Source organism: Molothrus aeneus, chromosome 8, assembly GCF_037042795.1.
Source record: "Molothrus aeneus isolate 106 chromosome 8, BPBGC_Maene_1.0, whole genome shotgun sequence".
NCBI classification, from domain to species: domain Eukaryota; kingdom Metazoa; phylum Chordata; class Aves; order Passeriformes; family Icteridae; genus Molothrus; species Molothrus aeneus.
Window position 1 is genome coordinate 22,765,104 of NC_089653.1, and position 27,319 is coordinate 22,792,422.

At 52.2% G+C, this 27,319-nt stretch overlaps 3 protein-coding genes across 5 annotated transcripts in view; 2 read left to right on the top strand and 1 right to left on the bottom strand.

Annotated features, from left to right (window-relative positions):
* FBXW4 (F-box and WD repeat domain containing 4) overlaps positions 1–1,261 on the top strand; it is a 59,658-nt gene extending 58,397 nt beyond the window's left edge. For both annotated transcript variants that reach the window (XM_066554761.1, XM_066554760.1), the window contains 2 exons: positions 114–255; positions 507–1,261. In XM_066554761.1, coding sequence (XP_066410858.1) covers positions 114–255; positions 507–623 — 259 coding nt within the window. In that variant the 3' untranslated portion in view covers positions 624–1,261. The remainder of the gene's footprint in view (positions 1–113; positions 256–506) is intronic.
* Positions 1,262–2,255: 994 nt separating this feature from the next.
* Positions 2,256–9,336, bottom strand: DPCD (deleted in primary ciliary dyskinesia homolog (mouse)). The gene is made up of 6 exons (XM_066554559.1): positions 9,240–9,336; positions 8,899–8,979; positions 8,202–8,326; positions 7,283–7,416; positions 3,579–3,681; positions 2,256–2,458 (listed from the first exon to the last, which is right to left on the bottom strand). The coding sequence occupies exons 1-6, from the start codon at positions 9,301–9,303 to the stop codon at positions 2,354–2,356; spliced, it is 612 nt and encodes a 203-aa protein (XP_066410656.1). The 5' UTR covers positions 9,304–9,336; the 3' UTR covers positions 2,256–2,353.
* A 155-nt stretch (positions 9,337–9,491) lies between these two features.
* Positions 9,492–20,927, top strand: POLL (DNA polymerase lambda). 2 transcript variants are annotated; one of them, XM_066554463.1, is made up of 9 exons: positions 9,492–9,765; positions 10,720–10,837; positions 11,098–11,395; positions 12,007–12,172; positions 14,705–15,028; positions 15,530–15,703; positions 16,595–16,723; positions 18,659–18,827; positions 19,135–20,927. In XM_066554463.1, exons 2-9 carry the CDS (start codon positions 10,723–10,725, stop codon positions 19,497–19,499), a joined length of 1,740 nt encoding a protein of 579 aa, XP_066410560.1. In that variant the 5' UTR covers positions 9,492–9,765; positions 10,720–10,722; the 3' UTR covers positions 19,500–20,927. The 2 variants fall into 2 exon arrangements, with proteins under 2 accessions (XP_066410560.1, XP_066410561.1); XM_066554464.1 differs by having other exon boundaries at positions 11,101–11,395.
* Positions 20,928–27,319: the final 6,392 nt, after the last annotated feature.

Here is a 27,319-nt window from a genome sequence, read left to right on the forward strand (position 1 = left end):
CACTGTCCTTGTGCAGCGTCTGCGAACTCAGCCCTCACTGAGTTAGCTCCTTCAGGCAAAGTGGATGGAGGAGGGGAGGCTCAGCCCTGCTCTGGTTTGTGTTGCCCTTGCAGGAAGTGCGTCCAGGAGTGGGAGGAGCCCCATGACAGTGCCCTGTACTGCATAAGGAGTGATAAGAACCATATGATTGCCAGCGGCTCTTCCTATTACGGTGTGGTGCGCCTCTGGGATAAGCGGCAGACTCGGTGCCTGCAGGTGAGCACCAGTGGGAGACTGAGTGCAGCAGAGCTTCTCAGCTGTTCCCTGGCAGCCCAGTGTGCATGCCTTGTGGGAAGAAGAAAGAGGGGCTGCTGGGCTGTCTTTGGGGCTAGTCTACCATGGCAAACCTACCCTATATGCAGGGAAAACCTGCTTTCTCAGACATCTCAGCCTCTGGATCTGTAACACCAGCCAGCATCTTTGGGCTGACCTTGTTTCTGAAAGGTTGATTCTCCTGTTTTTTGCAGAGCTTTCACCTGTCTTCACCCACCAGCAGCCCAGTGTACTGCCTTCGTTTCAGTACCACCCACCTGTACGCTGCCCTGGCGTCAGCCCTGCACGTCCTCGACTTCACAGCCTCATGAAGGGCACCACAGCTGCTTCTGGTGACCCCAGCTCAGCAGAGCTGACACTTGGCTCAGGGAATTGCAGGGCAGGAGAGGTGAGAAAGGCCCACAAGGCTTCTGAAGGGATGTTTTTGCCTGCCAGAAAGCTACAATGAAGAGTGCACAAAGGGCCAAACCTTCTCAACCGTACCTGCCTGTTAGTGAAAATAACAGGCCAATTGTCCTTTACCCTTTTTATTTTGTGCAAGTCAGGAATTGTTTTATTAACTGTGTTACTTTTTTTCTTCTTCCTTCCTTTTTTCCCTGTGGATACATCATTTGAGGGGCAAGTTGAGCCAGGATGCCCCATCAGCTGTGTGCTGGTCAGTTTGAGATCAGCCAAGCTCTAAGCATGTGAAACAAGACTAGGCTGTGTGTGGGGTGAACTGATTTGGTGGAAGGGAAGGGTGCCTGGAGCGAGGCCCACCTTTCTCCTTAACTTGCTGTTCTGACAGCTGCTTGTGTTGTCCTTCACAGCCAAGAGCAACAATTGAGCTAAAAGGCAGAGCCAGCCCTGCTTTCAGTGTGCCTCCCCAAGCTGGCCGTCAGGTCAGGCTATGCACTTGGCAGGGCTGAAATGGTCGTGTTTTGCTAAATAAAACTGAAAGGAAACAAAAGAGATTGTATGTTTTGTTTCAAGTTCTGAAGGGGCTGTGATGTTGCCTGCTGATTGCAGGGGCCTGGGTGGGTGGGGGAGGTTGGACCTATTTTCAGATGCTGTCTCCATGTCTTATAGATCTCTCTCCCTGGCTAGACCCTATGACACTGCTGCATTGAAGGTGATTCCTGGGAGTTTGGATCTCCTGTCACTTTTTCAAACAAGAATTAAAAAAGTAGGATCTGTGACTCATTTGGTGCCTGCTTAATGAAGCAGCAAACCAGACTAGTATGAACACCTGGATGTGATTTACTGGGGTCCTGTAGACACATCCAAGTGGGCTTTGCCACTGCTTCCCCTCCGTGCCATGCAAATGGAGGCAGCTGCATCTTGGTTCCTGCCCTCTGCACACCCCTGTCACGTTGTGGATGGCTGGCACTAAGGAAACAGCTGCATGTCTTCCTCTTTACCCTGTTTCATAGGCTGTGCCCACTCAGGTCTAAACATTGATGCTGTTTGCAGAGATAGAAAAGTCACCAGAGCATCCTGACCTGCATGGAGGAGCTGTATAACTGCACAGGAGGGAGCTGCTCCCAAGCACATCCCAGGCAAGTAATGGGTGTGAGGAGGGAGTTCTTGTTTTCCAAACATTACTGCCTTCAGCAATGGTGGCAGATGGGGAATTCCCAAGGTGTCATGTTGGATGGGGACAGGGCTGCTGGTTGTGGATGTGGTGTGCTTCCTTTGCATATTACAGCTTCCCACAATTCATAGAATGATCTTCCATCCCTGGAAATGTTCCAGGCCAGGTTGGATGGGCCTTTGAGCAGTCTGGTCTAGTGGAAGGTGCCCCTGTCCATGACAGGGAGGTTAGAACGAGATGATCTTTAAGGTCCTTTCCAACACAAACCATTCTATGGTTCTATGAAATGTCTGCATAAATCAGCAGGCCAGGGCAGCAGACAGGTCAACTGCCCTGCCTAGGCTTACAGAGATTCCTCCAAATGACTCTATTAACAACAGAACCCATTTTTATTAGATAAGGCAAAATAAACACCATGAAGCTGTGCCAGAGAGCTGCCCCTCACCTCATCCTCTCAGCAGCCACTGCCTACTGCGTCTTACAGTCTCCATCCCCACTGTTAGCTGCCTTTATCTTCTTCAGCTCCTTCTGCAGCTGCTCTTCTGCAGCCAGGATCTCCTTCGGCTTCTGGTACTGTAGGACAGAGAGAAATGCCCTTAGCACTCCTGAACTCCTGTTCAGCCTCTGCTCCAAGCAGACCAACTGCAGCCTGCTGCTGCCAGCCCACAAGGGTCCTCCTGCCAAGGGAGGCCTTGCCATTATCAGCAACCTCTGAAGCCCGTTTAGAGGGGTGGTGCCATCAAGGTAAAGACATTTGCCAAGTTCTGGAGTGTCTTTTATGGTGCAAGTAAAACTTTCCAGTTAGGTGTGGAATCTTGGCCCCCACCAACCCCTCTGGAATATCCTGGCAAGCAGATCCTTGCTGTGCTCACTGACCGTATGATCACAAGTGTTTTATATATATATATGTGTATATAAAATATGCTTTCTTTTTAATGCAGAGAGAAGTAAGAGTTGCAGTTCCTCTGTCTTCCCCTCAGAGGCCTCTCACCCAGCTGCAGCCTAGTGTGGATGCAGGTGCTTTTTGCAAGGTTTGGCCAGTAGCAAACAGAAGCTCAGGAGGACTCAAGGTGCTCCTCTTGGCCCATTTCCTCTGCACATGCAGCCCAGGTCTGCTGTCAGGTTTCTCACAGAGGGTGTGCTCTCTGTGTAGCTGACTCTGCACTGAATAAGGCAAACACCTGTTGCTCAAAAGCATCTGTCTGCTCCTTGCAACAAGAAGTGTGTGTCCATGTTGATAGTCTCTTGCTTCCACCATGTGTCTGGAAGTGTTCCCTCTCTGACACAAAGCAGCAGGTGATTATTTTTTATTATACTGTTTTAAGACTCTGAGACTCAAAGTGCAGCAGGTCCTTGGGCTTTTATGCTCTGAGACAAGAGAAACTTAATGTCCCTGAGAGTGGAGGCTTGCTCAGGCCTGTGGGAGGGAATACCTGGAAAACAGGGCATGACAGACACTCTTCCACCTGCATGTCACCTTGAGCAGCAAGCAGGGCCTCTCCTGCCACCTGGGATCCCTTGGCTAGTGTCAGCATGCCCAGTGTAATCTGAAACTCCCACTGTCTGTGTGACAGAGAAGGAGCTGCATGGGTGACCCTCAGCTCTGCTTCACTTCCCCATGTGTAAGAACTTCAGCTTCTTTGTGGACATAAAGAGAGGGGCAGAGTGCTGATCTGCATGGTTAAAACCTCACCGTGATGATCAGGGTGTTGTTGGCATGGGTGAAGCTCAGGGCAGCTGCATCCAAGGGGAGGTGGTATCGGTCCAGATCAGGAATGGAGAACTTTTTATAGTACCTACAAATGAGAGAGGAGACAGAAATAAGGAAGGTGGGGTTTCTGTTCTGCCACTAGGAGTGCTGATACACAGCCTGCTGGTCTACAAAGTGTACATGAGGACAACAGACCTCTCAGGTTTGGGCAGGAGGCCCTTGTGCCATGTTGTGTGCCTGCTGCCGCCCCCAGGTTAGCAGGAGCACTAGAAACAAACCTCCAAACTGGAAACCAGAGCTGGCAAAGTCCTGAAGAGCTTTGGTGTGTGACAGCAGGCTTGGTCCCTCCAGCTTGCCTGTATGTGTAGTGCCAGCTATGGTTAGACTACTCAGCCCTACCACGGTGTTCATTATCTTTTTCCCTGCTCATGGCTTCTCATTCCCTCTAAGTAACAGCTTCCTTTAGCTTTTGTCAAAATAGCTGTCAAAGCTCTTATGCCATATGACTTATTTTCCTCTGCGATGCACCATTTTGCGTTGCAATCCTTCCTCAACCCTTCTTTTTAACTTCTTGCTGTACTTCCTAGGTGGCTTCTTGCTTTGGTGGCACGGTGGTGCTCATGCATACCCCGGGCACAGATCTCCAGGTGTAACTGCCCACAATCACCTGAGCCTCTGCTCTGCAGCATCTCCATACAGCCTGTATGGTGGCTGTGGTGTTCCTCTGCACTTACAGCTCTCCTAGTTGTTCCTTCCCTGGTTTCTATCCCAGTCTTCCAATAACCTCTCACATCTAATCAGAGGAAAGAGAGGTTTTTGCCAGCTAAGAGATATTCTAAGACTTTGGAGCCAGAGCCCAGTACACCTGTGCCTGTGTTTGTCTGAGATCTGTGCTTCGCATTGCTTGATTTGCATTTACTGCCTCTCTCTGGGGCTGCACCAAATACACTGGCTTGTGGTCCTATGCCCACCCAGAGGCAGGGCAGGATTCTCAGTCTCTTCCAACACTCTTGTGGGCAATGCTCTCCAAGGAATTGGCCTGTAGCTGGTACTGAGGTGCCTGGAGCAAAGTGGGAATAGGCAGTGGCTGCTACCATGAGGGATGGTTCTCAATTCAGCTGGCTGTGTGTGAGGCTTGGCCTCTCGAACTACCTCTGCCCAAACTGCAGTTTATTTTCCAAGTCACGGTGAAAACAGCTACAAAGGGCAAATGGCTTTCCCGGTGCAGTGGGAGGAATGTACACGGCTTGTTACCGCAGGGCTCAAACTGTTCTGTGTTGTCACTGCTGTCGGTATTTGGAAAAGGTGGCAGACATGGATAATAAGGGAGATGTCAAAGGTTAAACAGCAGAGATTAGATGAACACAAAGACATGTTAAGGAAGTGTTAACTTCTTACCGATTAGACAAAAAAAAAAGCAGTACACAGAAAAAAACCCACTGTTTCAAAGGGCCTTGGGAGTCATCAATGAAACAGCAGCATTCTGCTGCCCCAGGACTAAGGAGAAGTGGAGAAGAATGGCTTTGGCTGGCCTCAAACTAAAATCTGTGACAAGATCAAAGGAAACCAGATCTGCCTTGCCAACCCCTCCTCCTCCTAACATTACCACTGCCTCTCGCTACAATAATTGAATCAGGTTTGGCGTTTGGGGAGGTGGCTTTCTAGGTTTGTTTTTAGAGTTCAGTTTAATGGATTTATTTTACAGCAAGAGGTTTTAAGCAAATCCCACTTGAGCAGCCCTTGCCGTGGCCAGAGGGAACAGAGTGACTGGTGGAAGTGAAGAGCTCCTGTCTGGGCTGGGGAGGTAGCTGATGGGTGGTTATCCCAGCTGATGCAGGCTGATTCTCTGCCCTCTCCTCTCACCCCATGGCCAAGGGGCAGTATTACACTCTGAGCCCGAGTCCTGGCCCGTGAGCCACAGTACGAATGTAAAATCACCTCTATTATTTTCCTACTGGAAACCCACTTTTTGTTAGCCCGTAGGGAAAACTGCTACTGGTATGCTGAGAATTTAGAGCTGAGCTACTTAGTAGTGACTTGGCAGCCCATCCTGTTACTTGTGCCTCTGGCTGGCGGTCAGCACAGCTCTGTTGCTCAGAAGCAGCATGGCTGACTTCCAAGGGCTGGAGAGGCTCCGAGGCTTCCTTTCTCTCCCATAGTGATGTGCACTCTCTCTGTGGATTCCATGCTGCTGTTGCTATCTTGGAATTAGTTGCTGAGTGGTGCCTTGCCCTGGCCGAGACCCAGGAGAAATGATCTAAGATATCCTGGAGCCTGTACTAAGTATGCTAGTGCTGGTGTCTGTCCCTGCTCCCTACTGACAGCAACGTCATTCTTGTCCTCAGTGAGGTGGCTTTCAGCTTTAATTCTAAAAGTCCTTAACTGTCAGACACAGGCCATGAGTTGCTGTTGGGTTTTCTCACCAGTCTGTGAGAGAACAAGTGTCAGCTGCTCATGGAAGACTCTCCTGAGAGCAGTACAAAAAAGCCAGAAGTCAGGTAGGGCGTAGGTAAAGCCTCAGTGCTACATTATAACCTTATGGCACCTATGTAGGAAATTCCCACATACACACCACTATCAGTAGGACTGGGAGTAGATAAGCCTGTCTGTGACAGCATGTGGTTGGATTTAGGATCAAGTACTCCATTCCTGTCCTAGCTCCATGGATATCCATGTGTGGCTGATGGGAATCTCATTCATCTTTTGCTACATGGGTCTCCCTTCTAAAGCACCACTGTTCTGTGAATCCCTCTGTGTGCATTTAGGCCAACATCTTTCTGTATTAGAGCTATAATTGCTTGCTGTTTCTATGGGTTAACTTTCCTTTTCCCAGCCTTCTGGTTTTGAGCCCCCAGGTGTGCTGATGTGCAGAGCTCCAGCAGCCCTTTGCCGGGAGACTCGCGGGTGCCGCTTCGCGAAGCCCTCGGCAGCAGAGGGGCCGCAGTTCTGTGCCGACAGCACCACCTACAGCCACTTCCATCACCTTCCCTTGAGCTCCCAAGGCTCGTTCCGTGCACTCACTTCCCAATACTACAGCTCATCTTGGCTTATCTGAGGCTGTAGATGCTTTGGGACACACTGTGCGTTTCATTCCATGTGAGATGCCATGTATTGACACACTGCAAGATGTGGCTTTAACAGCATTTTCTATTTTCAGCCTCCCATCTCAAATCTCTCTTGGCAGAACACTGTGGTGCTTCCTTCCCAGATTCAGTCTGTCTTTTTTGTTTGCTACCTCCAGATCATCTCACTGGCATTGTGACTATTGGACATGTTTATGCAGGGGGATCTGTTTGGGTGTCCACAACTTTGCTGTCCATGTTGAATCCTGCAGCATCCTGAGATGCAGTGACTAAATCAGAGGGAGAAAATGGAATGTTCTAGCTTCAAGAAGTCTGCAAGACTCTTACTTTATTTTTCTAAGAAAGTGATATCTGACAGGGTACAAATGCTGCAAGCACCACCCTACAAGAGCCAAGATGAGTTTGCAATGGCCAGTGCAGAGCTTGGGGGGCCCTACTTGTAAACATGTGTGAGGCAGCTGGGAGTGGAAACTGGGTAGCAGGAGACATGTGCTGCAAGGTGAGGCCCCTCAGCCCTTGCACACTGGGACAGAAGAGGGGACAGCCCCCTGTGCCAGCCCACCCCAGGGGACTGTCAGCACTGGCAGTGCTGTCCTTACTGACTTCTTGTTGGTGGTCCGGATGACACAGCAGCGCTGCTCCTCCTCCACACAGACGCTGTAGACCTCTTTGGGGTAGGGGAGGTTACGGATCCGCCACTGGAAGCTGCTCAGGGTATCCTTCCTCATGAAGATAGGCTACAGCAAACAAGTACCTTTAGCAAGGCCCCTCCAGCTGTCTCCTCTCCTCCCTGTCTCCTTCCTGTACTACCTTGTGAGACTCCACATGGGAATAGCTGTTCTTTCACACTGGAGCATTAGGGAGTAACTCAAGAAGCTGCCTGAGCACCACCTTCCTACAGCTAAAGTTGCTCTGCCTTTGCCCAGGGCACTGCTTGCAGGAGGCTGAAATTGTTTACTGAGGAAGCCTTGCAGTACAGGGTTACAGGGTCACACACAACCAAATACTGAGCTCTGCCTGCTCTAGGAACATGCTGGATTCAGTCCTAGCTCTGCCCCAATTTGTGGTGCAGAGCTGTGCTTGTGTTTCAGAAGCACAGCTTCCGAAAAGATGATGAGAGACTAAAACAGCTGTGCCCTCGGCTAGAGGGGTGTGAAGCTGTGCCCTATTAGGGAGCAGCCTGCTATGCACTGCCTGTGCCTTTCATTGCTATCATCTTTGTTTTCCATCCCCTGACTTGTCCTGGCACTGGCCTTCCTGTCACCCTCCTCTTTCAAGACAAGATAGCAGTTGGCCAAAACAGCAGTACAGTTTCTTTACTTAAGGAAACTACAAATGTCTTGAAGACTCCTAAAAAACCTAAGCTGTGCCTTCTAGTCAGCCCTGCAGTTTTGGGGTGATTTGTAGCAGAGTGCTGGCTGCATTAAGGCTGTCTCTTGGTGATCTGCACTCTACCAACTACTGCTGTAAGCACAAGACAAGGTAGTTTTAGGTGCAGTGGTACCTGCAGACCCTTACATACATTTGAGCTGCTCTCTGTTATAAGCTCTGACTCCAGTGCTCCCAGGAGTGGCGAGGTTGGCTCTCCCACTTCCACCTGCCACTTGCCCGTGCCCCCAAGGGTGTTCTTCTCTCGCCATTTTCTACCTGGGGAAGAGAGAAGGAGGGTTTTCATTCTTCTGCTGTCTAAGAACTCCAGCAACTGACTGCCAAAGCTGCCCAGCACACTGAGATGATATGAATACATGTATCTTAATTCCAGTAATTTCAACTTTGGTGTGAATTGATCTGCTAGTCGGCCTATTCCTAGGTCAGAAATTCTGTGCTGAATGCCTCTTTTTTGCTACTTGGCGCTGAAGCCATGGTGGGGTTGCGACAGGTGCTGTGCTGCAGCTGATGTGGTTTTGGACAGGAGCCATAAACAACACTTTGTTTGCGGTAGCAGACGCCACCAAAAAGCATATTTCAGCCCTTCATGTGGTACAGACTTGGTGCCTGGCACCTATGATGGCAATCCCATCTAGTCCATCCTAGTCTGTTGTGACAGATGGGATGTTTGGGGGAGATCCTGGGATAAAGCAAGGTCTGCTATGACATGAAAGTCAGAGAACCCTGGCTGCAAGCTGGGCCCTATAAATTCTGCTACAGACATGCCTGTCAGGGATGATTTGTTCCTGACCAGGTGGTACAGACCCACTGCCCTGCAGAGCACCACTTACTTATTAACTGGCCAGTCTTAATGTCGTACTCTTCGGCCATCTCCTTCCCATCCTCGAACAAGTAGTGGATCTTCCGCTTCCCTAGAGGCAAGGCAGGTGGTGAGAGGAAACGGGATACACCCACCCCTGGGTGAAGGGCTCTGTCCCACTGCCTGGGGCCCTATCCCATGGTCCGGGACCCGGTCCCACTGCCCGCGTTACGGCCTTGTGTCCTTCCCTGGGGCCCGGGGTGCGGGGCCGTGCCCAGGAGCGCTCCCCTCCGCGGCCGCTCGCTGCAGGACCACCCCTCACTCCGCGGCGGGGGCAGGCGAGGGCTATCCCGACCCTCGCCCCGCGGTTACCGTCCTGCACCAGCGCCGTCTTGCCGGCCGCCCGCAGCCGCTCCAGCCAGCTCGGCACCGCCATGGCGGCCGCGCCGTCGCCGCGGCAACGCGGAAACTTCCGCCCGCCGCCCGGAAGCGCTTCCGGCCCGGCCGAGCTGAGCGCGGCCCTGCTCGGCCCGGCCCCGCGCTCTTTCGGGGCCCTTCCCCTCGGCTCCCGCCCTCCCTCGGCTCCCCCGGGCACAGCCGCGAGTCTGGGGGGTCGTTCTTGCCCCCGAGGTCATGGGTGCTGCCAGCCCCGGGTTGGTGGCCTTGAGACCTTGGCGGCCTGAGGAGGCGGGCAAGGCAGGTTTGGTGCGTTGTGGTTTGTAGGAGTTAAAATACAGCCTGCAGAAACACTGCCCTGCCCTGGAACGGACTTGGACACCCTGAACCTTGACGGGCTTTTGGTGTGGGTTTTTTCTTGGTCTAATAGAAAAGATTACTGTTTCCAGAGGGCTTTTTTTTTTGGTCAAAACGTCCTGAAAACTGCAACGTTTCAGCGAAGGTGAGTTTTAGAAATGTAGCAGGATTTCTGTTCCCATGGAGCTGAACTCTTCCTCACAGAAGTGAGTGTTTCAGTTGAGCTCTGGGTTGGTCTTCAGAGGATTATGTTTAGTGCTCAGATGAGAAGGTGACCATAGCAGGAAGCCATGGCCTGATGAGACCATTTTCGGCTTTTCCAGGTTGGGTAGGATAGGTTTGTGGTGGACTGTGTGTGAGGACTCTGAGAGAAACACAGAGTGCTGCAGAGAGAGGAAACCATGCTGGTGTTTACTCAGTGCTGCAGCCATATGGAGGGGGCTGTTGGGATATGCAGTGATTCGGGGCTTGTTTGGGCTACAAAAAACTGAGCTTCCTTGTGTCCCGGTAGTTCAAGCTCCAAAGTTTGCATTTGCAAGGCTTGTCATGGTAAAGCTACAGTTGTACCCATGTTGAACTTGGCTAGTTAATCTTTAGTAATTTCCTATTTCCAGATGAAGCCAGGTAGAAAGTTTTCCTCTTGTGGCTGTGTGAAACACTTGGTGTCAATCCGTGTTTTGTCTCATAGGTGACTGGATTTCAACCCTGGCAGGAGAATTGTTTCCCTCTTGGGAATGTGTTTAAGAAATGCCTGGGAAATAAAGTTGCTTCTTTAGGCTGAGCATAGAGGAGCTCTAAACTGTTAAAGTAGTTGAATGCTTTCCATTGTAAGAACTCAGCTCTAGAGGTTTCTAAGACATTCAGGTATGGTTAACTTAAGTGACTTTCTGACTTTGGTTTTTCTGACCTTGTGGGCTGCAATTCTTGGTTCTGATTGCCTCCCTCAGGCTGAGCATTTTTGGAAGGCAACAACAAAAAACTTCAGAACAACAAAGACAGTGAGCAAAATGAGTGAATCTTGGGTTGTGGTTAGGTAAGATCTAAGCAATCTTGCTTTTTCTTGTTTGTTTTAAGCAATTGCTGCTAACTTTCCCACCAGGCTATGGAGCCACGAGGGATTGTCAAAGCCTTTCCCAAGAGGAAGAAGGTGAGGGATGGCTCAGAGAAAAGCATCCCTCCAAAGATCCCAAAGGAGCAAGAAACAGAGATACCTGAGGGTAAGTCCTGTGTCCTGTGTCCCTGTGATGCAGGATATAATACTTACAACCAGTGTGTTAACTGCAAGTGCTGTTCCCCAAAGGCTTTTTCTGGCCCTTAGTGTGTTTTCTGTAGTGGTCATGGGCAGCTTGGTTTGGTGTGTCCAGCTGGAGCCCCCCAAGACTGCCTGCCAGGGCTGGTGCCATCAAGTCCCATGTGAGAGATGTATCCCTCCTGGGCTGGGGTTTCTCTTGTCACTGTGTCCCTGTGCCTTCCTCAGCAGAGTGGCTGAAACCAGTCGTTGCCTACGTGCTGCAAGCCGGCATTGGCCAGGCCAGGGCCGAGATCTTCCGCAGGCAGATTGTGCAGAACGGGGGCGTGGTTCACAGCCAGCTCTGCTCCGAGGTGACACACGTCATTGTGGCCGAGGACATGGACTGCCACCGCGCCTTCCGGCTCCTCAGGCTCACCAAGCTGCCCCCGGGGCTGCAGCTGGTGAAGGCAGCCTGGCTTAGTGCTTGCATTACGGACCAGAAGCTGCTGAGTACTGCTGGCTATGGCGTCTTTATCCCTCACAGGTATGCAAATGCCACTCTGCCATTCCTCCCTGCGTTTCCTCTGTCCTAAACTGAACAGCACTACAATTTGACTTCTGCTCAAAATCCTGGACTGCAACTCCTTGCGGCTCCTGTGAGCCTGACTCAAAGTTCTGTGTGGTAGCAAAACATATAATAGGGCCCAGAAGTCCTGCCAGAAGTCCTGTCACTTGCTACAGCTGCTAAAGGCACCACTTCCTGATCCATCAGTGATAACAAGATGTCTCTTAAAAATACTGAGGATTAAATACTGTTTCTTATTTATTGCAGCTGGAAGGTAGAGAGAAATTGGAAACTAGGCACAAAAGGAAATTAAAAATGGAGCAGCAGGCACAGATTAGGATCAGAATGGTTTGCAATGTTTTGGAAAGAGAGTCTAAGAGTGAGGTAGGTTGGAGTGGAAGTTGCAGGTCAGGAAGGTAGATGTTAACTGGGGAGTTGGGCTAAAACCAGAGTAATTAATCTGTGATCTTAGAGAGTACAAGTCATGTGGGTTGTTTGGTCCATCCCAAAACATGCAGAAGGATTTCTTGGTCAAACTTCTGGAGGTTGAGAAGTCCTTCTTCTGTACTGAGACATCCAATCCATGGCAGGTACCTGGAGGAGGAGGAATTCCAGAAAGAACAGCAGCAGATCCTGGACAGAGAAAAAATGCAGCCCCCAGCAGAGGAGGGAGCAGTGAAACCAAGCACTGAATCACAGCTGGAGGATTCCTCACAGAGAGGCTTGGGCACCCTTGGACAGCAGCGACTGGCTGAGGTGAGGCTTTCCTGCACAGATCCGTCTCCTTGTGAGCAGATCCTGCATGCTGCTTTTCCTGGCTAAGAGCATCCCTGCAGGGATACCATGTGAGATTTTCTCAGTGAATGGAAGGTGTTTGGATATTCCAGTGAGTCAGACTCAGGCTGTGGACATGGTTACTGCTTCTCTTTGTCCCTTTTAGGTACTAAGAATAGAAACAGCAGCCCTAAATTGCTGTTCCCATCAGAACCTTTCCAGCTGAAGCTGTCCTGGTGCCCTGATCAGGACAAGGCTCACGATAGTGATACTCACTTATGTCCTTTTGAGGAATATTCCCTGTCTGAGAATATCTTCGTTTCAGGAAGCTGTCTCTGATATTTCATCCCATGTTCCTGCCTGAGCCATATGGACCAGTTCTCCACTCCTTGGCAAACACCCTATTCAGACACGTTTGTACAGTGGATCAGGTTGCTACCAGAAGGATCATGGAGGTCTTCTTAAAATATCTGTGTTGGACTATTAGTGGCTTCTGCTGTGAGTCAGTATCTCTGGCCTGCTGTTAGCTTTTCTGCCTTTCTCTGCATTTTTGCTCAAATTTGCTGAATTCTTCTTGGGCATTTGTGTTATTCAAATCTATCTGCAGCAAAGTTACCTCAAACATCCCCAGCAGCTGCTTTGTATTACTGGCATCTGTTTTGCAGCACAGTCCAAAATTTTGTTGCCCAAAGCCTGAAATTGCTCTCTACCTGGCAGCTCACTGAGGGCACAAAAGCCACATTTGTAGACATTTCAGTAAAATCCCTTGTCCCAGGATTAGATCTGTGTGACTTGAGGAGGAGTGGGATATGTGATTTGGGGAGGAATGAGATACTTGAGACCCAGCTGCAGAAATAAAGCTGAAACTTAGTTTAGAAGTAGCTTTTAAGCACAGAGTCATTTCTAGCTTGGGTGGATGTTTTTTCTCTCAGAGACGATGGGTGTCAGTGTTTTGTACTAAACAGAGACTGATCTGGGAGTTCTGCCTTTGGATATAAACTCCTGTGTGGAAATCCTGTTACAGTCAGACTAGCAACACTTTTTGACTGGCATGCAGATGCAGTGGTCCTCTGCAAGGCAGCCTCTGTAAGCAGTGCCAGTTGCTCTCTGTGAACCCAGAGCTGTCACCCCAGGCTTCCTGTCTCCCTCTCAAGTAGCCTGTTGCTACTAGCTGGTTTTGCACATGTGGTTGTAAAGAGTCCATCAGCTTTGCTGCCATAGTGTAGAGAGTCAGGGGTTTAAGGGCTGTTTCACCTCTGTGACACTACTGGCCAAGAGGATGGGAATTGCTTCCAGCTCCAGCTGCAGAGTTCTCTGTGTTGTGAATGGGTAACATGCTCCTTTATATGCTTTTAAGGGGCTTACTGACTTATCTGAGCCTTCTGAGGCTTTGCTGCCCTTAGAGAGAGCAACATCTCAAGGGAGTTGCATTTCAAGACAAACTGATTAAATCTATCAAATCTTCAATCTTACCCAATTTTGAGTTATAAAACAAGACTGCAAAACACATCCCATCTATGTGTCTCCAGACCTCCTACCTCCTCAGGCAGCAGAACCAGAGGTTGTAAGGATGTGGCTCTTCCTTAGGCTCATACTCTGCTGAAACTCATAACAGAACATGGTGTGCTGCATGTAATGGCTGGACTGATCCCAAACAACCCTGCATCATTCAGAGTTACTTCCACAAGCTCTTGGATCTTCATAGACTCCTGTGTTTATATATCAGGGGAGATGGGAACCCCAGTGAGCAAAGCGGTCTCCAAAGTCTCTGTGTGGCTTTCCACTTCTATCCCCTTTTGTTCATTACCTGAAGCTGAGGCTCATTGTTTCTTAAGTCTACACAGAGGCATCTTAATGCTGAGGGTATCAGCAAATGCATACATTGGTTCTTTCTTCTGTCACTGAGGAATGTGGAGTCCTTTGTGTCATTCCTTCCTCCCCTTTTCTCTTGCAGATAGCCATGGGGAAAATGAGGGGGTTTAAATTTACTAGTCTTGTTAAGATTTTGTGTCTGTAAACTGAAAACAAAGTTCTGTGCCTATCTGCTGTCATCTGCATCATGGGATAGAGGTTGCTGAGTCTGAATGTGAGAGATGTGCCTATGCTGCCACCAGACGAGCTAAAGGTTTCCCAGTGGGAGTAGGGAATCAGCATCTCTGCCAGCCAGGGATTTTGGCATTGTCACATCTTGCTGCTGGCAGCAGTTGCTCACTTACTCAGTGTCTTACCTCAGTTAGGGGCTTGGCTGTAGGAGGGGCCTATGTGCTTGAATCACAGGTAGACAGCAGTATAGTCTCCTGTGCAGTGTGAGATGTGCCTGTGTAGCTTGAGGTGTGAGGAACTGTGGTGTGCATATAACCAGCCACTTCTAGAGGTGGCAGTTGGAGTATGGTGTGCCCAGGAGGGAGGGTGGTTAGTGCTCTGCTTTCCTAATCTCAGAAGTTGCTTATGCCAAGGGGATGTATGAGGCATGTACTTATTCTCACATGGCTGCTTTCTGATCTTTCCCTAAAGAAATACTCTGATGATGAAGACAGTGAAGGAGAAGATGCTGGTGTCACCCAGGGAGACCTGGAAGCATTGATTTCTGGCCGCTACCCTGTGAAATCATCAGAGGAGATCAGTGATAGCTCTGACACAGTGGCCCAGCCTCCCAGCAAGTGGGTTTGTGCCCAGTCTTCCAACACCAAGAAGGAAAATCACAACCAGTGCATCACAGAGAAGCTGGAAGTGCTGGCAAAGGCTTACTCTGTCCAGGGGGACAAATGGAGAGCTCTGGGCTACTCCAAAGCAATCAATGCGCTCAAGAGCTACCACAAACCAGTCACCTCCTACCAGGTAAAACACCTCCCCATGGGGTGGAGCAGGGAGATGGACCTTCCATGGAAGTTGTATAGCAAGTGCAAGTTGAGATTTATTGACCACACACAGTGTTTGCAGAACAGTAGAAAAATAGAATCTGAGCCTTTTAGGGCCAGATCTGGACACTCTGAAGATAAGTGCCTTGCTTAGACACACATTTTCACCTTCCTCTTCATCAACAGCAAGTGGCCACTGATAGTAATAGCATGTAAAACTGACTGGATATGAGTCTTAGGGGCTGTGACAGTCCAGCAGTTCAGTGTGTTCATGTTTTAGTCCCATTCTACAGGCTTGTCCTTTTCCACTTGAATTGATCAGCCAAGGTAAGCCTGGGCTAGAGAGGAGACCATCAGGCAGGACTAGTCCTGCCACATACTGTTTATTCATCTAATGACTAACCAGGCTTTGAGTCAGTAGCAGCTCCCCAGCTTGTCTATGATCTTTGCTTTTCCAGTAGCAGCTCTGGTTTCTTTCTAGGAAGCCTGTAAAATCCCTGGGATTGGGAAGCGGATGGCAGAGAAAATCCTGGAGATCTTGGAGAGTGGGCACCTGCGCAAGCTGGATCACATCAGTGAGAGTGTGCCTGTGCTGGAGTTATTTTCCAACATCTGGGGAGCAGGAGTCAAGACAGCTCAGATGTGGTACCAGCAGGTAAGTTCAGTGCCTTACACAAGAGGCTCTCTGGTTATGGTTTGAAGCCTGTTGCTGAGTGTAGGAGAATTACTTTCACAAATAGTTTTTAATTGCTGATATCTACAGGTAAGATTTGAATCTGGTTTTTGTGGGAGGAACTATGAGGATGGGTCCCATTGTGTCTTAGCACCCTGCTAAGACTTTAGTTGTGCTGGGACAGGTACAGGACAAAGATGTGGAGAAGAGGAATGGGAGAATCACTTTTTGGAGCTCATGTCACACTAGTCATGGCAATGATGTTGCTAAGAGCCAGGCTTGAATCAGAGCATCTTGGCCATGAGAGCTCCTGATGCAGTTGCTGACTGTTGGCCTGTAGCTGTCAGAGTAGCCATCCATTTTGTCTCAGAGTTACAAGAATGAGGTTGAAATAATTGTGCCAACAGGAGCAGCCCATCCCACTGGGTGGGTTCCTTCTTTAAAAGCAGTTTGTCTCCTGAGCATGAGCTAATGAAGCCTGGTTTCTTGTAGTGGTTGGTTTGTGACTGGATTCTTGACTTAAAAACACGTTTTTGTTCATGCTGTCAGCTTTCCCTCATTGGGATGTTGTGGGTGTTGTTCTTTTACCTGCATTATGTGTTTTCCTTCAGGGTGTAGGGACACCATGCCTTAAGAGCAGTAGCCTTCTGTCAGAGGAGGGGTGGAGATTAGAGGTCTGCATGGATAGTGCCATTGCCTAAATCCCTTCTTTTAGAACCAGGCCCTAAAGTGTTCTTTACACGTGATCTCAGAAGCTGTGACTTGGCCTGAACTTGAGATAGACTAAATACAGTCTTCCCAAGTCTTGGTGGAAAGTGTGTGAAGAGCAAAGTCTTGGCAGATGTGTGAATATCAGCACATGGTCTGCTCTAGGGTTTCCGGACACTGGATGACATCCGCAGCAAGGCCACTCTGACCAGCCAGCAGGCCGTGGGGCTGAAGCACTACACGGATTTCCTGGAGCGCATGCCTCGGGAGGAAGCTGCAGAAATAGAGCAGACTGTGAGTAGCTTGGCCACAGGCCCTCAGAGTGCAGTACCTGCTGGGACATGACAGGAGGGTACATGCTGTGAAAGTAGCCCTCGTGTTATAGCTGAGCTCTTCAGCCTCTCCTCTGAGTGGGGTCAGTGCTTGGAGGACCCTTTTTGGGTATGGGCACACAAGGCCTCTACCTTGACCCATAAGGAAGTTCAGTCTGAGTGCCTGGCAAGGAGGAGGATACTTCACTGGGGTCAGTCCTACACACTGCTTTGAAGGTGGCTGCATGTGGCATGGTGGGATAGGCAGGTTCCCAGCTCTGCTTTCTTGCCTCTCTTCGTGTCTGGAATATCTGCTTTCAGCTGAGGTGTCCTTGGTGCTGCTGCTTCAAAGGAAGCTGTGAGCACCTCGTGATCTAGTTGTCAGTTAGAGAACAGAGGGTGGATATCCTTGGTGGAAGCAAAGGGGATCCAGGCTACAAACAAGTGCTGCTTGCTGTAGGATGCTGTGGCACTCCATGACTATGGGGTGCTAAGCCAGTGTACCCTAACGTGAGCAGAGAGCCTGGGGGACACACTGTCATTGCTACCCCCGTGCTCTCCAGTCACCATGGAAGCAGCAGCCAGTGTGACCCTGTCACTCGGCCACAGGGCCTGGCCATGAAGAATACCTTCCTGCCAGGCTCCTGCTGGGGTGTCAGTCCTGTGTGCCGGATTAGCCATTTTGGTGGTGAGTGGTCCCTTTCCCAGGCAGGCTGGGCTGAGGAGCTGACTCTTGGGAGTGGGTCTATTGTTATCTTGATGGGATTACTGTGCTTCCCTCCATACACACTGCACACACCTCTGATCTGGGCCCTGGAGAGAGAATGAGGGATTAGTCACTGTCTGTGCTGCCTGTCACAGTGAGATCTGAGGAGCTTTTAGGCTCTCGGGTGGGGCTGGGAGTTTTCTAGAAATCTTCATTTAAAGCCAGAAGGGGGGCAAAAACACCAGAGGAGGGCTTGCTCCGCATGAGAAAGGCTTGTGGCTTCTTGGAGCACCTTTGGGGCAAAGGTTAATGGGTTTATCTCTTGCTAATGAAGGATGATCCCCAAGAGTGACAAGGGGCTGTGGGCACGGACACTGCCTTGCTGAACCCCAGCCTCTGTGATGGCCCCATCACTAGGAATTGCTGAGCCCCTCATTATTTGCTGCCAGCAGGGTGATTGGCACAATCAGGCCAAGAATACTTTAGGCCTGTCAGAGACTTGGGAGCCTTTCTTAAACAGGTAATGAATGAAGCCATCAGAATTAGCACCCTCTGCACAAAACAGGAGCTGTGGTCCAGCTTGGAGAAGACTGTAATAGGGGAAGTTCTTATTATGTGTTTGATTGCTGGCAGCAGCATGTTGGCATCCCTTTGGTCTAAAATGATGGGATGATTGTGCTTTTTCTGGGTCAGGAAGCCCAGCTCTCCTGCAGAGGCAGAGCTCCTTGCAGGAGTGAATTCCAAAGGGTACTCACAGATTTTCTGCTGGGGGGACTTCACAAGCCCATCCCTGTTTTTGAGACAGGGCCTGTGACCATCATCTGTTGAACTGATTTGCTTTGTGGGCAGAGCTGGTGAGCCTTGTGCTTGTAGGACAGCTGAAAAACCTCTTATCTCATGCTGTCTCAGAAACTGAAGGCTCTGAAAGCTTGTGCAGTACTTTGCCCCTTCATATTCCTGCTTGTCACAACCCAGTGCTCCCAAAAGCTGATGGTCGATCACTGTATGGTGTGGCATTGTGCAGGATGTTTGCAGGACTGGGTGGAGGCCACTCTGGCTCACTCCTCCCTTGAGAGCAGGCCAGCCTTCTTGGTGGGCAGTGTGCCATGCCTGCATCTGGAGATACAGGACAGGCCTCAAGGCAGGCACGAGATCCTTTGCTGCCTTAATGAAAAGGGCTTGGTCTCTGACTCCTCATTCTTTTTCTCGAAGGTCAGACAAGCTGCCCTGGCCATCAAGCCTGGCCTCGTGTGTGTTGCCTGTGGCTCCTACCGTCGGGGGAAGGCCACGTGTGGAGATGTGGATGTGCTGGTCACTCACCCGGATGGGCAGTCTCACCGTGGGGTGTTCAGCAAGCTGCTCAGCAGCCTCCGCAGGAGCGGTAAGAGGGCGCGGAAGCTGCTCTTAGAATGGCCAAGGCGAGGAGGCAATGAGGTGGATGGCATTCATTGAAGGATAGATGATCACTACTCCCAAGGATGGGACATCTTGTTAGTCCTTAAAATTACTGCCCCTGGACCTGGCTCAGCTATAGTTTTAACTGGGAATATTGTTGCAGCTCAGCGTGTTATCCCTGGGGTCCCACAGCACGTTATGGGACACCTCTGCTGCTCTCCGGACAGTGGAGAGTTCAGCACAGAGGTGTCCATCTACCACTGAGCTCCTCTTGGCCTGTTCTCTTTTCCCAGGCTTCCTTACAGACGACCTGGTGAGTCAGGAGGACAACGGTGATCAGCAGAAGTACCTGGGCGTGTGCTGCCTGCCGGGGCCCGCGCGGCGTCACCGCCGGCTCGACATCATCGTGGTGCCGTACCGGGAGTTCGCCTGCGCCCTGCTCTACTTCACGGGCTCGGCTCACTTCAACCGCTCCATGCGCGCCCTGGCCAAGACCAAGGGCATGAGCCTGTCGGAGCACGCGCTCAGCTCGGCCGTGGTGCGAGGCCCTGGTGGTGCCAAGGTGGCACCTGGCCACACTCTGCCCACCCCCACCGAGAGAGACGTCTTCATTCAGCTGGGGCTGCCTTACCGGGAGCCCTCCGAACGGGACTGGTGAGGCCTGCTTGTCACCCTGGGCTTGCTGCTGTGCTGCTGCTTTGAAGGATCTGGTTTCCCCAGAGGTGGAAAGGCTCTGTGGTGCCTGCAGGCTGAGGAACATCTCCCAGCAAATTGGGGCTCCTTGCAAGCGTGAGGCCTGGCTGCTGGGCAGAGCTCTGTGGCTTCCTCAGCAGAGGCTGTGGGCTGGAACCACACTGGAAGTGCTCTCTTGGTGTGGCTACCAAAAAGGCTCACTGCTCATCAGCTACCCTGGTCCCCCTCTCCCCATCTTTGGAAGATTGGGTTGCAGAACCTTGTGATCCAACCCCTGACAGTGCTTGGGAACAAAGGAAGTGGGATGCATCTTCCTCTGTATCTGAGCACTGACACTGTGAAATTTCTGTTCTGAGCTGTGAATGAAGGTAGCAGAGGTCTAGCTTGGTTCTGTGACAAGCCTTCCTCCTCATTAGTGCTGGCAGCTGCTACTGCAGGAGTCTCAAGGGGTTAACCTGTGCTGCTGCTGTGTCCTTCTGTCTGAGCTGATGTGTCCTTTGATGGGTCCCATTGCACAGGGCCAGGCTGCTGTTATGCAACCAGCTTTCCCTGGGTGCCAGCTAAGCCTTGAAAGAGACATAGGGACCTGAGGTGCTGCACCTGCTTGTTCCCAGCCTCGTGTTCTGAGGATCCTCCAGATTTACTCAGAGCCCTGGTCTGGCCCAAGACCTCCTTTCTTCTTGGTGCAGGAGAGGAGCAGAGCTCACAGCTTGGGGAGCTGTGCTCAGGAGGGATTTGAATGTAATGGCACTGAATGTAACCCAGCAGCACTGTGTGTCTGTCTGTAGGAGGCATAGAGACAGAGAGAAACACAAGGAGATAGTTAAGTTGTAACTCAGGCAAAGCAAAACCTTCTCCCTTTTTTTTATGTGGAAGCCATGGAGTCATCTGGTCTTTGATCAGGGAAAGTGTGTATGTGTCTGTGCATACATGTGCATGTGGCTGGTCCCACCAGTTCCATGGGAGTGAATTTTATATCTCAGGAAACCTCAACTATTTTATATTGTGGAGATGAATTTCCCAGAGACATTGAGTGCTCTGTCTGTTACAGGTGTTGCAGTGGTTGCTCCTGGCGGAGGTGCCATGGTGGGCATTTCTGTGCCAGGCCCCTGGGGCTCTTGCTCACTTGTGGGGGATCTAGCCCCATCAGGTACAGTGACAAAGCTGCATGTTTGCTGCTAGGCAGGCACAAACCAGGTGGGTTTGCACAGTTCCTGTGGCTGCTGGGCACCAGCAGGGCTGGGGCTTTGCTAGGGTGGCCCACACCCCAGCACTGGCATTTGTCAACCCAGCCTTTCTGCTGGACAGCTGGGGAAATGAATGTCTTTTGGCATGTCTTGGTGCTTTGAAATTTGAAGTGTAGTAAATAAATAAATAAATCCCTTCTCTCTTTTCCCTTGGCATCTCTGTCTTTTTGCAGTCTGCACTGTGACTTTGGGACTTTCTCCTGTGGCTTACCAGGAGCTCCTCCTCTGCTGGTCCATTTCCCTGGTTTCAGTGGAGGTGGAGAACACGCAGTGGAGATCATCACACTGTTGGACCCACACTTCTGGCTCTCAGGGCAGGGAGCTGCTGGGCACCATCCTCTGTCCTGGCATCCAGCTGGCCATGTGGCTGAGCTGGGATTGGCTGTTCCCTGACTCAGAATTCTTGAGCTCTGGACCTTGGGTTGAGCTCTTTCTTCAGGTGTGGAGTCAGGAAAGGATTGCTGTCAGCTTTTCCATATGCCTCAAACAGTAGGGCATGTGGGAGTTGGCTGCTGTTCTGTCTCCTGTTCTCTGCCTGGAACACAGCTCAGGGTCCTGAGCATGGAAATGCTTTTGTTATCCAAGGGGAATCTGAACAGCCTGGGAGCCAAGGGTGGACATGGAGATGAGCAGCAGGAATGATTGGCTCGACAGAGAGATGGAGAAGCTGGAGAAGGACAAGGGCTGCTGAGGCAGAAGCAGCCAGAACTGAGCTGGGTTATCCCGGAGCAGAAGGGAGGCAGCCTCACACCAGGGGCCTGTCAGGTCCAGGAAAAACAGTTTGGCCCGGGGAGGGCTGTGCAGCCCAGGGAAAGAGGTCCCCATCCTTACAGTCAGCCAGCTTTGGCTGGGCAGCACCACATCTGGCCTTGTCCAGGGCTGGGGACAGTCCTGTCCCTCAGGGAGGGTGGATGGGGAGGCTGCCTTATGTCTGACAGGCCACGGGCCTTTTTCTGCCTGGGCTGAGGCAGGGAGCACAATGCAGGGCTGCTCAGCTTTGTGCCTTGATGAGCACAGGTTTGCCTCCAGCCCTGGATGCCAGGGCAAGCTGTTCCTGGAGCACTGAGGCTGCTTCTCGGTGGGACCATGTGCTGAAGGCATCAGTAGTGGTATGGGAAATAGGCACTGCTGGCCCCCAACTCCTTCCCCTTTGTCGCCCCTCCTCCAGGGCTACAGTTCACACCCAGGCAGAAAAAGGGGTGCTGCAGCAGCACCTGACCCTGTTGTTTGTCCTGCTTTTATTTAGGGAGAGGCTGGATGTGGGGATGCGTGGAACCAGGGCTCCACAGGAGCAAGACTTTGTGCCCAACCCCTTGGGAAATGCCAGGGGCGTGGCCCTAGTACATATGTGTCATGTAGAGGCCACTGGGGCAGAAATCCCACCGGTCCCCTGCTCTGTGAGGGAATGAGCCTGATGTCTGTCTGTCCCCTCCCAGCCCACAAATCCCTGCCCAGGAGCTTTGGAGGGGGCAGAGGGCCCTCATGTGGCTAACTGCAGCCAGGTGGGCCACGGATGGATAAGGACCACTTCTCCTGGGTGTAGGTATGGGATTGAAAGGGGCAGGAGGTGAAGGAGCACAAGGAGCTTGTCCAGAGCAGCTGGAGGGTGACCTTCCTGGATGTTGCTTCTCCCTTATCCTGATGCAAGGGGAGAAACATGAGGGGCTGGGCTGTGCCACTGTGAGTCAGCCCTGCCCTGGGCAGAGGGGACAGAGCTGCCCTACAAATGCTCCTCTACCTCTAATCCCTCACCACTCCCTTATCACCGCCCACCTCCTGCCTCTTCTAAACCACAGCATGCCCCACTAGGCAAGAAGGTACAAGGGATGGGGTCCTGGGGAGTTTGGGAAGAGGTGGGTGCTGAGTCCCCAGGATCAGTGCAGGCAGGGAGAGCAAACATGGTTTTAGGCATCTCTAACGAGGTCTTGCCTGGTTTCTGCTTCCCAGGAAGGGGCTTCAGCTATTCCCCCCTGCCCAGCACACCCCCTCCTGCTCTCCCTGGCTGTGAGTCTGATCATCCTGAAAATTAAAAATAAAACAAAAGGCAGCAGCACTTAGATAATGAGTGGAAAGTTGTGGAGCTGGGACAGGCCCTCAGGTTCTGCCACAGACCCCCTTGCTCCCACTCTGCCATCCCTTTACCCTGAAGGTGAGTCTGGATTGGGGTCTCAGGCAATTCCTGTCCCCCCAACAAGCATCTCTCTGCCTCCCTCATTGAAAAGGAAGAAAAGCTCTGGACAAAGAAAAAGCTCTTTTTCTTTGGGTGTTAGGCAGCCCTTCCCACCCTGCTCCCTACCCTGTGGGAAGGACACCCATCCTTAGTTTCCTGCTCATCCTGGAAGGGAGCTGGGGGAAGGGTGTACAGGGAGGGTAGTTTGGCCTCCAACTCTGGCACTTTGTGTTCATGAGTAAATATTTGCTAATGGCAGCATGGCTGGGCGAATGTAGGGGAGCTGCTGCTCCCCCCGTCGGAGCAGGCAGGGAAATGAATATGAATTTATCATGATTAGGTGAACTCAGCAGGGAGAGCGGGAGAGAGAGGGCTAGGCAGGGAGGGGGCGGGCGAAGATGGATCTGTGCAATAAAATTAAATAAGGACACCAAATAGAGTCACTTCTCACGCGCTCGCCCGCCCTCCCGCGTGCAGGGCCTCTCCTGCCTCCCGCGCTGCTCTGGCTTTGCTGATTTCTCTCTTTCCTCGAATTTATGAGGCCAATTATGAAGATGAGGTTGGAAGTTCTCAGAAGTTCACTAAATGCAAAGTGTGGTCCCTGCTGTTCCCATCAAATTAATTAACCAAGCGCTATTGATGGCCTGGGTGACGTCGGCGTGGTGCGGAGCGTCAGGGAAGGGCTGCTGGGGAAGCCTGGCTGGAGAAGGCCTGGAGGGCAGAGCACCCTGCAGGGCATCCTCAGGGCAAGTGGGTGCAGAGTGAGCCCTGCCTGGGCAGCCAGTGGGCAGCAGGAGCAAGGAATGCAGCAGGGCATGCATCAGGTCCTGCTGTGATGGTTTGTATTGCAGTCCCTGTTTCCAGCAGTTTCCTCTGTCTGGAATAAGATCCAGCTGGGTGATGGCAGAGCTGCCCTGATGGGAACATGGCATGGGTACGTGGCAGGATGCTGGGCCATGTTCTGTAGAGGATGCCATGGTAGTGTCTTGTGCATGAGCCTGTGTCTCAAAGCCAGGAATCAGTGCTCCCTCGGAATCATCCCCCCCATCTGGTGAAGGGACTGTGACCCCAATCCCATGGGAGTGGTCTGCACGGGGGCTCCATGCTTGGTAGACAAATGGCTTTCCCCATGGCTCAGCAGAGATGGTGCAGCTGGGACAGGCCTGCTGCCACCTTCCCTTGCTCCCTGCAGCCTGGGCTATAGGAAACAGCCTGCCTTGTAGGATCTCAGAATGTCCTGATGCTACACAGCCCCTTGGCCATCCCTAACCTCTGTTTGAAGCCACCCAACTCTGTGCAGGGCCCAGGGTAGCAGAGAGTGCCTTTGCCATGGGGGCAGCAGCCATGTACCTAGATCACACTGGCTCTCATGTGCCTGGCTGTGTCGGTGTCATGTCACCCCCTTCCAGGGAATGTGTTTTTGGGGGACTGTCTCCAACACAACCCCCGTGCCTGCCCAGTCCCATGGTTCAGTCACTGCAGGGCAGGTGCTGCAGGGCTGCTGCAGCATGGGGGCTGTGAGTCCCCAGTGGGCCCAGGTGCAGGTCAGACATGGCACAGGGCTCCTCCTTTGCCTGCCTGGGGGAAGCTCACTCAGAGCAGTTTGTGTTTGCTCAGGTTGAATCTCAGCACTGGCTGTGCTACAGCAAATGCTTGAGGCTGTAAAAGGATTCCCCCATGCTGAGGCCCTGGCTGAAACCCAGGATGTCTCTGCACGCCACATGGGACCTCTGTGCCTCAGTTTCTCACCCTGCATTTCCCAAGGCTGTTTTTCCTTTGGGCAGGGTCTCTTTTTCTCTGGGTGCAAATAACATCCCAGTTCCTCAGCATCCTTGGTAGCATTTAGTGGCTGTGAGTTGTGGCCAAGTAAAAGGTCAGTCCTCACCCCCAAACCAGCCTTTTTTCACACCAAATATGTGTGCCATAAGGCTCTGTGCTTGCACCACACTGGCATAGGGACCTTCCTCTGTATTGCTGTAGACTCCTGACTTAAATCCCTTTGCAGTTGCTGGCCAAGCAAATGAGCTTGTCCAAGGGGTGAAAGAAGCAGTCTGTGTCCTTAGACCAGGGGTCTCACAGAGGCAGAAGAACACAGAGGGTCAGATCCAAGCATCCCTGGACATGTCCAGCTCCTGGCATGGCTCTGGCTGCATGTCTCCGCCATCCCAGCTCCTGCTTCTCTTTGCTGGCTTCACTCCTGTCCCAGTGATCAATGGGCTCTGGTTGGGCTGGAAAACAGCACAAACAGAGGCATTTACAACCCCTGTCTCTCCAACAGGGCCATAACTCAGGCTCCCCGTCACTGTGGGGAATGGGAGGCAGGAGCTCCTGCTTTGGTGGCAGCAGCAGCAGCACCGACATTTTTCCTCTCGTGGTAAATGTGTTACTTGGGGATAATTTACCTGCTTATGTCAAGTTTTGAAAAGAAACAGACTGGCTGCTGAGCAGCTCCTGACACTTGCAGTGTGCATGGCATGAACACACATGTCTACACAGAGAAAAGGAATCACCTAAGCTGGAAGGACCCGTTTGCAAATGCCTGCACTTTGGAGCTGCAGTCTCGGCGTGGAGTCAGTCCAGTAGTGAGGCTGAGATCTTGCCACAGTCCATCTCTCCAAGGGATCTCCAGGGTCTGCAGCCACCTACTGGTCCTGGCAAGCCCCGCCGGGGCTGCGTGGGGCTGCTGTCCCACGTTTCCCGCAGCCTGCCGGGCGCATCCTCTGCCCGCACCCTTCTCCAGGTGAGCGGATCGGGGGCTTGTGGGAGATGCTGGTGCCCTGTCGCCCGTGGCTGGAGACCTTGCTGGGGACCAGGGGCAGCTGAGATGCGGATCCGGCCGGCTCCATCAGCCGCCGTCCCGGCCGGCAGCAGAGGGAGCTGGAGGACCGGGGATGGCAGCGCGGGCAGGCACAGGGAGCCCGGGCAGGGCTGGGCTGGGCTGGGCCGCTCAGGGAGCCCCAAAGCGGCAGAGAAACCCCTCTTCACCCAGATCCTCCCCTAGCAGGGCAGCGGGAGGTGCCCCAGCCTGCGGACTGTGCCCTCAGCCCCGTGGTATCACCTCTCATCACATCAGCCCTGTGGGTGCCCAGCTCTGTGGTGGACACTTGCTGAGCTGGCCCTCAATCCCCTTTTTGGGTTTTTAGGGTCTCAGCCCCGGTGTTTCATTGCCTCTCTCTGTGGCACAGCCCCTTGTTCACCCTGAGGAGCTGCTGGTGGGACAGCAGGGTCCCCAGGGATCCTGGCTGGTTGTGATGGGGGTAAGGCCTCCATCCCTGGGAATCATCCCAGGGCCAGGGTGGGAGGGTCCTACAGCACTGGTGGGCACTTGTCACTGCTGTCCCCAAGTCTCCTTGCCCATAGGGAGCTGATTTATGTCTGGGCCAGCCTGGCTGACCTCCTGCTTGGGCTCAGGCATCATAACTAATGGCAGGTCAGTGGAGCTACAGCTGAAGTGAAGTGGCTGGTGTGGGTCAGGCAGGGGGGATGCAGAACAGGGGGTGCTGAGGATCCCAGTTCCAACAGCACAACTGCCCAGAGCAGTGAACAGCAGGGGTGAAGCAGGTGTAGCTGCCAGTGTACCCCCCCACCCCATCCCCTGCTCCTGAACTCTTTCTCACCACACTCTCCTTCTGTTTTTACCACAGGATGCTCTGGTCAGTGGTATCGAGCCTGGAGAAGGGCTCCTTGCTGGGGGAAACTGAAGCACACATGGACTGATGGTTTCATGAGCATCAACTGCAGAGCCAGGGAGGGCACCAGGTGTCTGAGCCCAGCTCCTGCCCTGGACGCAGGGTGAGGAGCCAGGAGGACCTGATGCAGGTACAGCAGAGGGCAGTGCCACTGCTGGTGGCCTGAAATGTCCCCTTTGGTCTGTGGCTCTCACTTTCTGCTTGATCCATGAGCCTTGGGGTGCAGAAACCTCCTGTGGGGGATGCTCCCTCCTGCTCCTTGTGAGAGGTTTAGCTCCAGGTCCCAGTCCCCCAGTGTGCACGGCCCCTGTGTCACTCAGCCCCACCTCAGCACACTCCCTGTGTGCTTTGGCAGTGAGCCCTGTTTGTGGATGACCAGCCCAGCATCCAGCCAGGCTATGGGAGCTGAGCTTTGGGGACAGCTACATCAGCTGCCATCCCCATCCCTGCCTGCACCAACAGCTGAGATGAGGCCTGAACATGGCTGTAAACCTGGATATTCATGCCCACCCAGCAGCTGTTCTACACCCTAGCATGGTGCCAGCCCGACCTGCCAGCCTGGGTGATCTAAGCTGGTTGAGGGGAGCCCTTGGGGGTGCAATAAAAGGCACCCAATGCCACTCTTGGCCACACATTGAGCTCCCCTCTGTCCAGCAGTAAGGGAGAACATTTTTGATGC

Bases quoted from the DNA above. Each gene is read 5' to 3' on its own strand.
- DPCD (XM_066554559.1), bottom strand. From the start codon at position 9,303: ATGGCGGTGCCGAGCTGGCTGGAGCGGCTGCGGGCGGCCGGCAAGACG. The intron at 3,682-7,282 runs GTCAGTAAGGAC...TCTCATTTGTAG, and splicing joins ATCCGGACCACCAACAAGAA to GTACTATAAAAAGTTCTCCA. The intron at 2,459-3,578 runs GTGAGGTTTTAA...TCTGTCCTACAG, and splicing joins ACAACACCCTGATCATCACG to TACCAGAAGCCGAAGGAGAT.
- POLL (XM_066554463.1), top strand. From the start codon at position 10,723: ATGGAGCCACGAGGGATTGTCAAAGCCTTTCCCAAGAGGAAGAAGGTG. The intron at 16,724-18,658 runs GTGAGTAGCTTG...TTTTTCTCGAAG, and splicing joins CTGCAGAAATAGAGCAGACT to GTCAGACAAGCTGCCCTGGC. The intron at 18,828-19,134 runs GTAAGAGGGCGC...CTCTTTTCCCAG, and splicing joins CAGCAGCCTCCGCAGGAGCG to GCTTCCTTACAGACGACCTG.